The 14465-nt window shown below is 37.1% G+C and overlaps 1 protein-coding gene across 2 annotated transcripts in view; it reads left to right on the top strand.

Moving 5' to 3' along the window:
* Nucleotides 1-14465, top strand: part of mctp1b (multiple C2 domains, transmembrane 1b) — a 35263-nt gene that overhangs the window by 1967 nt on the left and 18831 nt on the right. The window contains exons 2-6 of one of the 2 annotated variants that reach the window (XM_081354768.1): nucleotides 7891-8005; nucleotides 8155-8297; nucleotides 9406-9485; nucleotides 9904-10027; nucleotides 13593-13631. In XM_081354768.1, coding sequence (XP_081210894.1) covers nucleotides 7891-8005; nucleotides 8155-8297; nucleotides 9406-9485; nucleotides 9904-10027; nucleotides 13593-13631 — 501 coding nt within the window. The remainder of the gene's footprint in view (nucleotides 1-7890; nucleotides 8006-8154; nucleotides 8298-9405; nucleotides 9486-9903; nucleotides 10028-13592; nucleotides 13632-14465) is intronic. The other variant, XM_081354769.1, reaches the window with a different exon arrangement.

Genomic DNA, 14465 nt, shown 5'->3' with positions numbered 1-14465 from the left:
CTGGACATGTTATGTTTTTAGGTTAATGTGTGTGTAGCAGTCTTCTGTAAGGGGCTGCCGTTTTCTACATTCGTTTTGTTTATTTATTATGGAATCGCAGTTGTTGAACTTTCGGCCTCTTTCTTCCCTTATCAACACACCTTTTTACAAACACCTGAATTGGGTGTTTCTGTGCATGTCCATTTTGACATCTGTACATGCAAAGTGATGTTTTTGCATAGTCAAACTCATTTCAGATTCCCATCCACACAAGAACGAGCTTGTAATTCTTTAGGACTACTAAAAGAGTCTGCCCTTTTTCCACAAAAATAAAAAAACTTGCTACCTGTACTGTGCTATACTAGCTGGATCTAGTCACAGCACTTGCATTTTGTTGCACTATTGTTTGATTGATTGCTTCTATTGTTCTCCTCATTTGTAAGTTGCTTTGGATAAAAGCGTCTGCTAAAAGATTACATGTAAATGATGATTTTCTTCACTCAAATGTTTAGAAAGAGGGTGTATTCGTTCAGTAGTTCCACCCAATTAAATATTCCTTCCACTGCCCGCAGTCGAACGCTATTGGTTCGCGCTACAATCAGTCTTTGAAGGCTGTCTTTGAATTGAATGTGAACGAGAACGGTTTTGTTCAAGGTATAGTTCAAAAACAAGATCCATCAAGGTGTGCATGTAAACTGTGTGTAAAATGTGCCAGTCACAAGTTTATCTTGTGGTAAAAACATACACATTTGCATATGATATGAACATTCTTTGATGACGTTGTATCAGATTAACATATACCACGACAGAGGGAGTTTAACAGAATTGCATGTAAATAAAAGCTCGGTGGGCAGGAACACCGATTGCATGAGACATAGCCTACAGTATTTATGAATAGGGTTGGGTATCGGTTGGGTTTTATCCGATACCAGTACCTACTCGGTATTTTTCAAACGGTTCCGGTGCTTAAACGGTTCTTGAAACGGTACTTAACAAAACTAAACCGCACACACTTTATCAAAAAAATAATACCTCTGTGTGTGTGTGTGTGTGTGTGTGTGTGTGTGTGTGTGTGTGTGTGTGTGTGTGTGTGTGTGTGTGTGTGTGTGTGATTTTCTGAAAAAGATTTTCTAATTTCTGATTAAATGAAAAATTGTGCTGTTTAAAAGGCTACTGATGTAGCCGATAACACTTGAGTTAACATCAAAATTTTGTCTTCTCATATTATGACTTTTACAAAACAGAGAAATATCTGACACTGAGCAGAAATATTTAACACACACAGTATAGCCTCATATAAATATACTTGATATTGATATACTTCATACTTGATATGCAAGATTTGCAGTTGGCATTAAAATATTAGACTTATCCGAAGAGGAACACTGGCAGCTGAACTTGAACTTTAGTCAGGCGTGTCAGAGGTTTTGGGTTCTAATCCGCATTCGTAGTTTTTTTTTTTTTTTTTTACGATTATGCTCATCAGTGGTTGTATATCAAGCAGGGACACTTTGTGTCCATTATAATTTGTGATTTCACCAGAATGAATAGATAGGCGTCGTCTAGGGCTTAAAGGGATACTCCACTTTAAAATGAAAATTCTGTCATCATATACTCACCCTCATGTTGTTTCAAACCTGTATGAATTTCTTTCTTCTGCTGAACAGAAAGGAATATATTTAGAATAATATCAGTAACCAGACAGTTTCTGGTCTCATTGACTTCCATAGGCTAGTAGGAAAAAAAATACTATGTAAGTAAATGAGACCAGAAACTGTCTGGTTACTGATATTATTCTAAATATCTTCCTTTCTGTTCAGCAGAAGAAAGAAATTCATAAAGAATTGAAACAACATGAGGGTGAGTATATGATGACAGAATTTTCATTTTAAAGTGGAGTATCCCTTTAAATCAAACTTCATTCACGCACATATGAAACCCTTGCATACACATAGGCCTACTAAGTAGTCATACATGTATACTGCTGAATGCTCAAACTAATATGAAATGCTCAACATCACATCTAAAGTCGCTCACGCACAAACACGCAAACTCTACACACACGAGACGCGCGGAAATATCCGCGCATACTCATCTGAGACGCGAGCACACACACACATACACACACACACACACACACAAACTCTCCGCGCACATAATCATATAGACGGCGCCTCATAAATAGATCGATCTCCGCAACGAAGCGCGCGTCCGAGTGACAGTGCGCGAGCCACAAGAGAAAACACTGTATCCGCGCCACTGATCGCAGCGGCAACGAGCACTTTGATCACTTGATTTAAAAAACGCATTTCAGCGCAAAATCGCCTCTTATTTAACAAACGAACTAAATTAATGCTCGCTCTGCTGGTTAACTGGAGATGTTATTGGATCATTCGTGCCGCGAGATGTTTTATAGGGGGCGGTAAAAAACGTCAGGCACCGAAATCAGGCACCGAAAGTTTCGTTCTTATTCGGTCTGGTTACTACCGTTTACGTCGGAACCGGTTCCCTATTGGAACCGGGTCTCGGTACCCAACCCTATTTATGAAGTATGGGTAACTGCAACTTTTTTTAAATACTGGATGTGGATGAGGGCTACAGGCTGGGGGACTGTCTTGTTTTATGAAACATAAAAACTCATGACGTTGAGTTTTTTTCTACAAACTGTTAGTTTCAGTTGTGTTGGCACTGTATAGTTAGTTGCCTGAAGGTGTTTGCCTAGCTGGTTTGCAAGAAGAGAAACTTGCCTAAAAGTAAAGACACATTAACACGGGCTTGAAGCCAAACAGTGAGGTTCAGTAAGGTTATCGACTCTCTCCATCTGCAGAACTTACATTGGTTATTTTCTTTTTATTGGTGGTCTAATGTGCATCAGATTTTAAGATCAGCAAATACAGATTAAAGATCGTTTGTAGTTTTTTTTTCTCTCTCTGCTAGACATAATTGAAAACAGCGGATAGTTTGCTTAAATGGATAGTTCACCCAAAAATGAGAATAGGCTCAAACTCAGGTCGTTCCACACTTAGTACTTTCTCTGTTCTGCATGACGTTCTTCAAAATATCTGCTTTGTGTACCTTTGAAGAAAGAAAGTCGTTTCCACTTAGTCCACATTCTACTAAGTAAATTTGCAACTACATGTCAACTAACTATCATTAGATTATTAGTAGATTGTTAGGTTAGGGTTAGTAGAATAAGTTGAAATGTACTTACAAAGATACTTAGTCAGTATAGGATGTTTGTCGGCGAATCATCCGATCGAACAAAACGCATATTAATACCAGGTGTAAACAAGGGCCCTAGTTGACATGTAGTTGTAAAGTTACTTATACAGTTAGTAGAATGCCTGAAGTGGACTATTGCAAAAGTGTTACAAGAAAGTCATATCGGGTTGGAATGACATGAATGTGTGTAAATGATGACAGAATTTTCATTTTTGGGTGATCTATCCCTTTAAATATTTACATAATTTAAAAATCCTGTCCTGAGCTATAAACAAGAAACCTCTGGGCTATAAAGTTTGGCTAGTCATGGTATGCATTAGCTTTTCTGTATATGTCCATCCCAATCCATCAAATCACTGGCTTAACAGCCACCAACAGTGCAGCTGAGATCAGAGTCAAACAACTGGCCATATAGGCTCTCTCTTTACTTCATTACATGTCTGGACTTGACAAACAGTTTTGGTATGAGCTGCCTGAGCTTTCTTTGTGGTTAGATGTCTGAGAAAGGGTTCTAGGGGTTTGAAAGACAGCAGCATGTTTTTTTTTAAGAAATCTGTTTTGTATTAGTGGCACTTTGCCATTTATCTGTGACTCATATTTGGCAACTGAGACAAGCAACTTAGATCAACTCCTCTACAATTCCCGTCACTCGTAGGAGTGGATTAAAGCATGTTGACACTCCAAGTTTCCTTAACTGTAAATTCATGGTATGTGGGAATTGCAGTTATGCTGAGCTGCAAGGTTTCTACAGTCATGGAAAACCTGGTAGTAGAAAATTACCTTGAAAAAAACATGAAGTAAATCTGAATCTGAATTTAATTAACTGAATATATATATATATATATATATATATATATATATATATATATATATATATATATATATATATATATTATTATTTTTTTTCATATATATATATATATATATATATATATATATATATATATATATATATAATATATTTTAAGATATTAATTTTATTTTTATTTTTCTATTTTATATATTAATAATAATATTTTTTTACGATTGTTTGTCCAAAATAATTTTAGCAATTTCTACGAATTCGAACCAATTTCGAACTATATTGACCTTAGTTTTTAAGATATTAATCTGATACAGTTGTTACGCCACTTAAAGGTTAGTATGAGACAGTGGGTTGGTTGAGTATCATAGCCACACATATTTATAAACCGTTAACGTTCACTGACATGATAGTGTCTGACTGCTCAGGGCCTAAATGCTACATATCAGACATGCATGGAAACAACATAAAACTGATCACGTTTCTTGTCTTACAACACCGAAGTGCATTTTGCACACATCCTCTGAGGCCCCTATAATGGACCCAGACTTTCCATGTTTAAAGGCTGCTTTTCAAACAGGAAGTGGCTCTGTAATTGCTATACCACAGTATTGCCAACCGCTTCATCTTCCTGTTAAACCCCTTGATGTGTTAATCAGAAACATTTTCTCTTGCCTAAGTTCTAATAATCATGACTTCTAGTATCCAACTGTATCCGTATCCCATTGCACTAATGCAGATTTGCATAAAGGACGGATGCTGTCGCTCATTTTGAACGATTTCTGGTTGCTTTGTTGCTCCAAATCATTGCCGTCGAGTACAAAAAGACAGTTTTGTTGTGTCTTAATTATCTCTAATGAAAATAACTTGTGTTTGGGCTGTCACACTCACACTGATAGGGATATTAGTATGAGACTAGGCACAATCAACATGAGCTTGTACAAACCTCAAAGAAGGTTTTCAGTGCAGCGGTTGATGTGTTTTATTGGCTGGCACCATTTTTCATTTCAGTGTCTTTCTCTTTAGGAGATCTGCTCTTGTAATTACCTCACAGCGGAGATGAAACAACAGGTCTCTTTTCTTACGAAGATACTCAGTACAGAACAGAGGAAGGTGAAATAATCTTAGACAGATCTTATAGGGGAGGGATGGAACTAGGGCTGAATGATTACTCAAAATAAAACTAAAATCCTGACATTGCTTAGTGTAATTATCGAATTGCAAAGGACTGACCAATCAGCAGACGAGGAGACAAAACCTGTCATTCGTTATATTTGGAATTCTGTTTGGTGATGCTAGTGGAGCAGAAAGATTATTGAGATGTTATCCCAGATATTGATGTCTTTTGAAATGCAGGAAGATAAATATTGGATTTCTAAATGTAAATTAGCCATCAGAACATCCTTATCGTCCCTGACATGGTACAGGGTGTTGTTAGGGGAATTCCCATCTAATAACAATATTCTATATCCTTATTTTTTACAATCCTGTCACTAAACAGGATGTTTAATACGCCCTGAAGGCCAGCAATGCAAATCACCTGCTTTCAGCTGACACTGCAAACACATTTAGTTTGTGAACAAAATGTGTTTTGACCTCATCTCTTGCTCAAGGGCAAAAAGGGGAAATTGAAGTTTTCACTGTGTGTAGCGCTTGTCAAATAGTGCCTGTGTGTTTATGTGACATAATTAGTGGTGCTGTTTTTTTAAGACCTAAAGTATTATACTTTGCCACGTAACTCGTTCCGCACCATTTGTGCTACAGATATGAATTTAGCCTCAAATCATTGGAGGCTTGTTGAGAAGAGGTGTGGTAATATTTTTCTAAATAATCAGACCTGCGGTTTTTACTTGATGACTTATTGAAGGGCAATCTGACTCAATGTCTATAGACCAGAATATCACAGAGACTTGCAGGTGGACACTTTTGACCTAGGCCAGTAAACAACTACCGTAGCAACACCTTAGTAACCACATAGAACATCCAAGCAACACCTTAGCAACCACATAGAACACATCCAGAACACTATATTCCAGAGTTTTTCAAATTTAGATATTTAGACATTTATTTATAAAAAAAAAAATCAACATTTTTTCTACAGATCCCCTAGCACTCACAAAACCTTTGCTATATTCTACAGTTTTGTGGCATTTAATTTTTTCTACTTATAATGGTCAAGGTTTCTTGCTCTTTTATGTTCATTTTCCCTATATCTAGTATTCTTACATTTAAAAAAACAACACTGTTTTCTAAGATATGGCTTCTTTAAATGACTTTGGTTTTCAAGTTGGTGTCTTCAAGGACACAATGATAATAGTTTATGAATCCACAACTTTCCAGACTGAACCATTATAGGCTACACCACTGGAAACAATACATTACTTATTCTGGACCTCAGTTTTATGCACTGTCAGATGTGTAAAGTTGACATCACACACACAATGCTTCACTTCCTTCACAAATATTAGGCACTGACAGCAAACAGCTATAAGGGTGTGTTCACACTTGCAGTTCGTTTGCTTGACTGAAAAAAAAAACATTTAGTCCTGGTCCACTTAGCGTTCACATTGGCATTTTAACACCGAACCTAAAGATACCAAACTTAAAGCAATAGGGATATGTTCACAACCTGATTGGTCAGCTTTTATTACATTTTCGCGACTGAACTTACCGAACATCCAAAACAATGCTGTGTTCTGGGCTAAATGCGCTCGTTGTATGCGCGTAGCCTACATATGATGGTATTTTGACCAGCTGAGAAGTGAGAACTTGTGAAGAGCTTATAAAGTGTGAAAAGGATACAAAACAGTGGCAGAAATCCCTCCGTCACACACAAACGAAGATCTGTTGCAAGGAGAAGCGGTTTTGATGCCTGAACCGAACTGGGTTGGTCAACATAGCGACTATGACAAGAAAAAAATGATATGCGTGAGCATTCAGTTCTTTTTAGGGTCTCGTCATCCTGTTTTTGGTTTGTTTACATGTCTATGGTCCGTGTTACATTCATATTTAATTCGAACAACAGCAGAGTTCATTTGGAAGCAGATTGAGACCCATCTTTTCAGCATCTCGGTCCGCTTGTTTGGTGGCACCAAGGTTCAGATGGCAGCATTCACACATGTTCAAATGAACCGCACTAATAGAGCAATTGCACCAGGGTTCATTTTAATCGAATTAAACATGGCAAGTGTGAACACACCCTTACACCACATTGTGACTCTCACATTTGACTTTAATAGTATTTTAATCTGTTTAAGAACTGAGACAGGACGAGACCATCTGACTGACATATAAAGAGACAAACCACAACTAATAAGATTCTACAGCTAATACAGCTAAAAATGAGTGCTGACTTTCAGAAAAGTATGAAAACTGTGAAAACCCCCAATCATACTCCAAGTAACTCTATCATAACCTTTGAATGTGTCCTGATTAGCTGTGATCGTGCCACATTGCACAACATTTTTGCTTTCATTGTGGAGAGATAATTTACTTGTTGCTGCAAACTTGTCATGTTGCAACATGCCATTACATAAAACTGCTGCTACAATAGTTCTATATAAGAGCCAAAATATGACGATGTGTTGTAAAGAGTCAAGTTAAATTAATACAGAGTGCCATTCTAATATAAAACTGTTAGAACAGAATATAAAGCATTTCACTTGGTCTGTATAATAAGACGAGCTCAATGTTATGTTCTCAGTGGTTTTATAGCACCGGTTTATCTGTTTTTAGCATCTTGCAACATCCTGTCTTAATTTTAATCATAAATTGCCTGCCCAGGCGTAAGTTCTATTGGAGATTAATGGCATTAATGGTGTTGGACACAGTGTTTGTGGATGTCATATGTGCACTAAAGTTTTTAGGACAATGTTTGTTTTCTTCAGGGCATTAATGCAGCTGGTAACGGTGGCATACAGACTTTACTGCCTATTTCAGCAATGTACCAGTTGGACATTGTGCTGAAAAGAGGAAACAACCTTGCCATTCGAGACAGAGGCGGTAAGACCTGCACCTTTGAAGCTTATGTTGTTATGTTACTGTAAATATGTGTTCACTGTCAGGGAAATGTGTTTTACTTTGTATTTATATGCTATTTCAAGCTAATGTTCAATATCAGCATGTTGCAATCAAAACTTTATATGTTTCAGGAACAAGTGACCCGTATGTGAAGTTCAAAATAGCCGGTAAAGAAGTTTTCCGCAGTAAAATCATACACAAGAACCTTAACCCGGTTTGGGACGAGCGTGTTTGCCTGATAGTGGACAATTTACAGGAGCCTCTATATATTAAGGTAAAAAAATACAGCTTATATTGCTAAATGCTGATTGATCACCCATTATGTTGATTTTTTTGGGGGGGATGCTTGATTCCAGCATAGTGTAGTTCAAAAACTGAATGAATAACTCTTATGAGCCGGTTCGTTTTAGTGAACTAAAAACATACTGCCTAAACAGTGTTTCCGAAACCTGAATTAATGACTCTCATGAGGCGATTCCTGTTAATGAATCAAAAACTTACTGAGTGAATGACTCTGAGATGGTTCGTTTTAGTGAATTAAAAACATACGGTGTGACCGGTGTAGTCTGATTCCAGAATAAATTACTCTTATTAGTCTTTTTAGTTAATCAAAAAGCTACTCTGGCTGTGCGACCTGTCCAGTCCAATTCCCGAACAAATGACTCTTATGAGCCGGTTTGTTTTGGTGAATCAAAAACACTGATTCCTTTTAACGAAACAAAAAAAAACATTACTGCATGAACAATATAGAGCGTTTCCAATACAAAATTACTTATTTTTAAAGTCCCCCTGTAGTCAGTAATTATATCCTCCAAAATCCTCTTTGATCACCAAAATAACATATTTATTAAATGTTTTTTCCTCGGTTCTATGAATATGCAAATTAGACCCGCCTCCACTCACTCACACCAGCTCAGAGATCCACTCATTGACGATTACACATTGACCACCTAATTGGTTACAAGGTAGTTTGTGATGTCAGAAACACCAGCGATTTCAAAGTGTGTTTTTGAGACTGTCTTTAGTTCACTGCAGTTTTAAGGAGGAAATACTCCGCAATGGTGTTGACTTGTGAATTTGCACATGGTTTGTCTTAAAGCACATTAAAAACACCACATAGACATATAAACAACATTAATAGACTACTACTTTAATTAATTGAAAACAGTTATCAGTCAGTCAGAGGAGTTAATCTGACTTGCTTATTGAACAAGTTATAAATTGGATTGCATTTATGCTGAAAACTCATTAAAAAGGTGTTAACATCTTTTGGAATAATTACATTAATGTCTGATTTTCTATGTGTTCAATTGAAATCTAGAATTATCTCTGATACTGTTTTTCTTCCTTTAAGAATTTTCCCTTTTTGCAATCTATTTTAGGTGTTTGACTATGATTTTGGCCTTCAAGATGATTTCATGGGCTCAGCTTACCTGTATCTTGAGTCTCTGGAGCACCTTAGGTATCATGTCTTCATCAAGAATTCAAGTTTTTGTCAAATGAATGCATTTTCAATTAGCATCAAAACAGTGTTCAAGTGTATTAGTTAACCATCTAGAGGAGTTTTATGAAATGAATGGTGACAAGGTTATTTTTGCTAATGTCCTGTTGTTTTCTAAGAGTTTATATGACATCTAATGCTGTGGATGCAGCATAACACAAATGCATTGTAAAAGTATTGTAGTGAGAAGCATACTTAAGTTGTCACCCATTATTATTTTAATACATGACTGAAAGTGTCCAAAAATTTGAATCAAATTTGGTTGGACATAGACGGCCACAACGTGATTGTAAACAGATTTATCAAAAGTTCTATGCTTTTCTACTAAAAGTTCTACTACTTTTAATGGTTGTCATAACAAGCCATGTTTTTGTCACAGACCTCTTGATGTTCGGTTGGACCTTCAAGATCCTCACTGCCCTGATCAGGACCTGGGCTCTCTGGAGCTGGCGGTCACTCTGTTCCCGAGAAGCACAGAGGACAGAGAGGCCCTCAGACAGGCGGTGAGACTCACTTGGCAGATTAATGTTGTTTTATACTTGTTAAAGTTGGAGAAGAGGAAATCTGCCAGCAAACTCTCAACATGCATCCAAAAAGACTTCATTCTGACACATTTACAAACCTCAGATTTGTTTCACACTTTCCTCTTGAGACTATTTCTAGCTGTCAGGAAATTAAAAAATGAGTTTTGATTTCAATTTTGAAACCTTCCAAAGATTCTGAAAACATTGTGCCAAAACATACAGATAACATTTTCTTTCTCTCAGTGAGAGGTACAGAAAATATTCATCATTATTTTCTAATGTTGGAATGTAGCTTTAATAAATGCTTTAATTAAGAAGCGGTCACGTAAACGACAAGTTGAAGTGTACCCAGTGACCTCGGCTGTGTTGGTCAGCTAGAAGAATAGATATACAGTTGTGAATTAATGGCACCACTGAAGTATATTTCCATTAATATTTACCTTTTTTTTTTAGCACACCAGGGTGACTAGGAACATGACATTTTCTAGCTATGACTTCTTGTTTCGCAGTTGTTGACACATGTTGGGTGCCTCTCTCAAAAACATAGAGAGAGTACAATACATATACTTCTATAACTCAGTAAATCTCATTGATATGAAGTCATTCAAATCAATATGTAGAAGGATAAATATTGATTAATAACCTGATTATAAATCACTCAAAAGATACACATTACGCAGCAGCGGATTTCAGCATCCACCCTTCAGTGTAGTGTGTAATAGAGCTGTTTGTGAATGTAAAAGGTCTGCAAAGTTTTAAAGGTCAAAGTGCATGACAAATAAAGTTATTGTCTCCTAAAAGAAAGAATCAATTCTGAACTGACGATGTCGATGTCGAAGACGATGTTTTCTGCGCTGTGAAAGTTAATCTGTTTTACAAGGATGACGACTTGTGCTGGAATTGATTCAGTAAAACCGACGCCATCGTTACTGTTTGTATCACTGTGTATCACGGGCTGAAGCTGAAATTCAGATATGGTAATGGCCGTTTCCTTTCCAACACACGCTGTAAGCCGTAGACCAATCACAACAGACTGGGCCATCTGACCAATCAGAACAGAGTAGACCAATCACAACAGACTGGGCCATCTGACCAATCAGAACAGAGTAGACCAATCACAACAGACTGGGCCATCTGACCAATCAGAACAGAGTAGACCAATCACAATAGTCTGGGCTGTCTGACCAATCAGAGCAGAGTAGACCAATTACAACAGACTGGGCTGTCTGACCAATCAGAGCAGAGTAGATCAATCACAACAGACCGGGCCATCTGACCAATCAGAACAGAGTAGACCAATCACAACAGACTGGGCCATCTGACCAATCAGAACAGAGTAGACCAATCACAACAGTCTGGGCTGTCTGACCAATCAGAGCAGAGTAGATCAATCACAACAGACTGGGCCATCTGACCAATCAGAGCAGAGTAGACCAATCAGAGCAGAGTAGACCAATCACAACAGACCGAGCCATGTGACCAAACAGAACAGAGTAGACCAATCACAACAGACTGGGCCATCTGACCAATCAGAGCAGAGTAGACCAATCACAACAGACCGGGCCATGTGACCAAACAGAACAGAGTAGACCAATCACAACAGTCTGGGCTGTCTGACCAATCAGAGCAGAGTAGAGCAATCACAACAGTCTGGGCTGTCTGACCAATCAGAGCAGAGTAGAGCAATCACAACAGTCTGGGCTGTCTGACCAATCAGAGCAGAGTAGACCAATCACAACAGTCTGGGCTGTCTGACCAATCAGAGCAGAGTAGGCTCTCGGAAAGGCTGAATCTAGAGAGATTGAATCTTTGAACAAACGGTTTTCAGACTCTGAGAAATGAGGTGATGTGCAATGTATATTATAAGAAAACTAAAGTGTTTTTGACCTTGGATCCATGCAAAAATTAGGAACCTTTAAAATAGCATAATAGGAGCACTTTAAACGCACACACATATGACGTCCAAATCAGTCAATTCACGTAACTTTTTTTTTGGCATAATCCAGCAGCCCTAACATCTAGTCGTCTTATTTTAAGGAAACACGTATACTCTGTTTTACCATTCAAAAGTTTGGGGTTAGTACATTTTTTATGTATACTTTTATTCAGGAAGGATGCGTTCAATTAATCAATAACAGTAATGACATTTATTATGTTACAAAAGATTTCTATTTCAAATAAATGCTGTTCTTTTGAACTTTCTATTTATTAAAGAATCCTGAAAAAAAATAACGTGGTTTCCACAAAATCATTAAGCAGCACAACTGTTTTCAACATTGCTAATAAATGTTTCTTGAGCAGGAAATCATGTGACCCTGGATCACAAAACCAGTCACATGTCGCACGGGTATATTTGTGGCAATAGCCAACAATACATTGTATGGGTCAAAATTATCGATTTTTCTTTTATGCCAAAAATCATGAGGATATTAAGTAAAGATCATGTTCCATGAAGATATTTAGTAAATTTCCAACCGTAAATATATAAAACATGTATTTTTGTGAGTAAATGCAGCACAATCGCCAACATAAATGCACAACTTTAAAGGAGATTTTCTCAATGTTTCAGATTCCAGATTTTCAAATAGTTGAATCTCGGCCAAATATTGTCCTATCCTAACGAACCATACATCAATTGAAAGCTTATTTATTCAGCTTTCATGTGATGTATAAATCTCAATTTCATAAAATTGCTCCATGTGACTGGTTTTGTGGTCCAGGGTCACATATTAGAATGATTTCTGAAGGATCGTGTGACACTAAAGACTGGAGTAATGATGCTGAAAATTCAGCTTTACCATCACAGGAATACATTTTTAGTTTAATACATATTCAAATGGAAACCTGTTATTTAAAATCGTAATAATATTGCACAATATTACAGTTTGTACTGTATTTTAATCAAATAAATGCAGCCTTGGTGAGAATAAGAGACTTTCAAAAACGTAAAAAAAAATCTTACTGACCCCAACTTTTGAATGGTAGTCTATATACTTTCTACTATAAAAAAAGTATGTGAAACAGTATGCATTATGTACATTTAAAATAATAGTGTACTAAATTCTACTAAGCTGCTTTTAATTCTTTGTGCATCATCCAGTTATCCAGTCAATTATATTTTAATCCATTTTATCTAAAAAGACAAGCATTGCGGAATACAGTACCAAAAAACCGCATACTGTACACCGTCTGCATAATTTTTCAAGTAGTATGGTATGCGAGTCCACAATGACTTTAATGTGTTCTTTGAGAGATACAGTACTGGGATGAGGAGATCTGTCTGCATAATGCATGAAAGGACTTTAAATTAGACATTAGAAACCTTCTGTACTGGGTGGAGAACACGTCGAAATTCACATGGTGTTCCACCAACAGATGAGACAACAGTCTGATGGGCGACATTGATCGTCAGCTCAGAGCGCAAGAACAGAAGATGCGTCTTGATCGGATATACAGAACAAAACAGCGTGGTGTCAATCAAAGCCTCCATCCCGCTCTCCTGTTTATACAGTAACACATATGACCTGCTCTGTTGTTTCTGTAGACCATGCTACTGAGGAGAAGCTGGAAGGGATGCATTAAGGTAAAAAAGCAAGAGTGTTTGCCCCCAAATTCTCTGACTAGCTGCTGTGTAAACCATCCCACACGCTGTATCTGCTCTATTAGCAATGACGTTCTTCTGTTCGAAGAGGATTTGGTTTGTGTGCAATGCCGAACAAAGTCCTTAATATCAGCTACGGGTCAGAACTGCAGCAGTCTGGTCAGAGGATCCATTAGATACCGCAGTCATGCATCTCTCAGGGTGATGGGCCATGCCTTTTTGTAGACATTTGCATTTCATGCTTTGGTGACCCAGTCATTCATGGTGTGTGAAACCATTCCACACTCTTTGAGTATTTTCCCCATTTTGTCTTAAAGGGATAGTTCACTAAAAATGGCAATTCTGTCATCATGTACACTACCATTCAAAAGATTGGAATCTGTAAGGTTTCTTTAATGTTTTTGAAAGAAGTCTCTAATGCACAGTAATACTGTGAAATATTATTATAATTGAATATTTTCTATTTGAATATATTTTCAAATGTTATTTATTCCTGTGATGCACAGCTGAATTTTCAGCATCATTATGCTAGTCTTTAGTGTCACGTGATCCTTAAGAAATCATTCTAATATGATGATTTGCTGCTTAAGAAACATTAATGATCAATGTTGAAAACAGTTGTGCTGCTTCATATTGTAGTGGGATATGATTCTGTGTTGAATAGGAACATTTATTTGACATATAATACTTTTGTAAATGTATTTACTGTCACTTTTGATCAGTTTAATGCATCCTTCCTGAATACAAAATACTGAATTATTTCAAAAACAATCATACGGACCCCTAACTTTTGAATGGTAGTGTACTTGGCCTCAT

Source organism: Scardinius erythrophthalmus (assembly GCF_964197995.2).
Source record: "Scardinius erythrophthalmus genome assembly, chromosome: 23".
Classification (NCBI taxonomy): domain Eukaryota; kingdom Metazoa; phylum Chordata; class Actinopteri; order Cypriniformes; family Leuciscidae; genus Scardinius; species Scardinius erythrophthalmus.
Note: the sequence above shows the minus strand (reverse complement) of the source record. Positions and strands in the feature narration are given on the sequence as shown.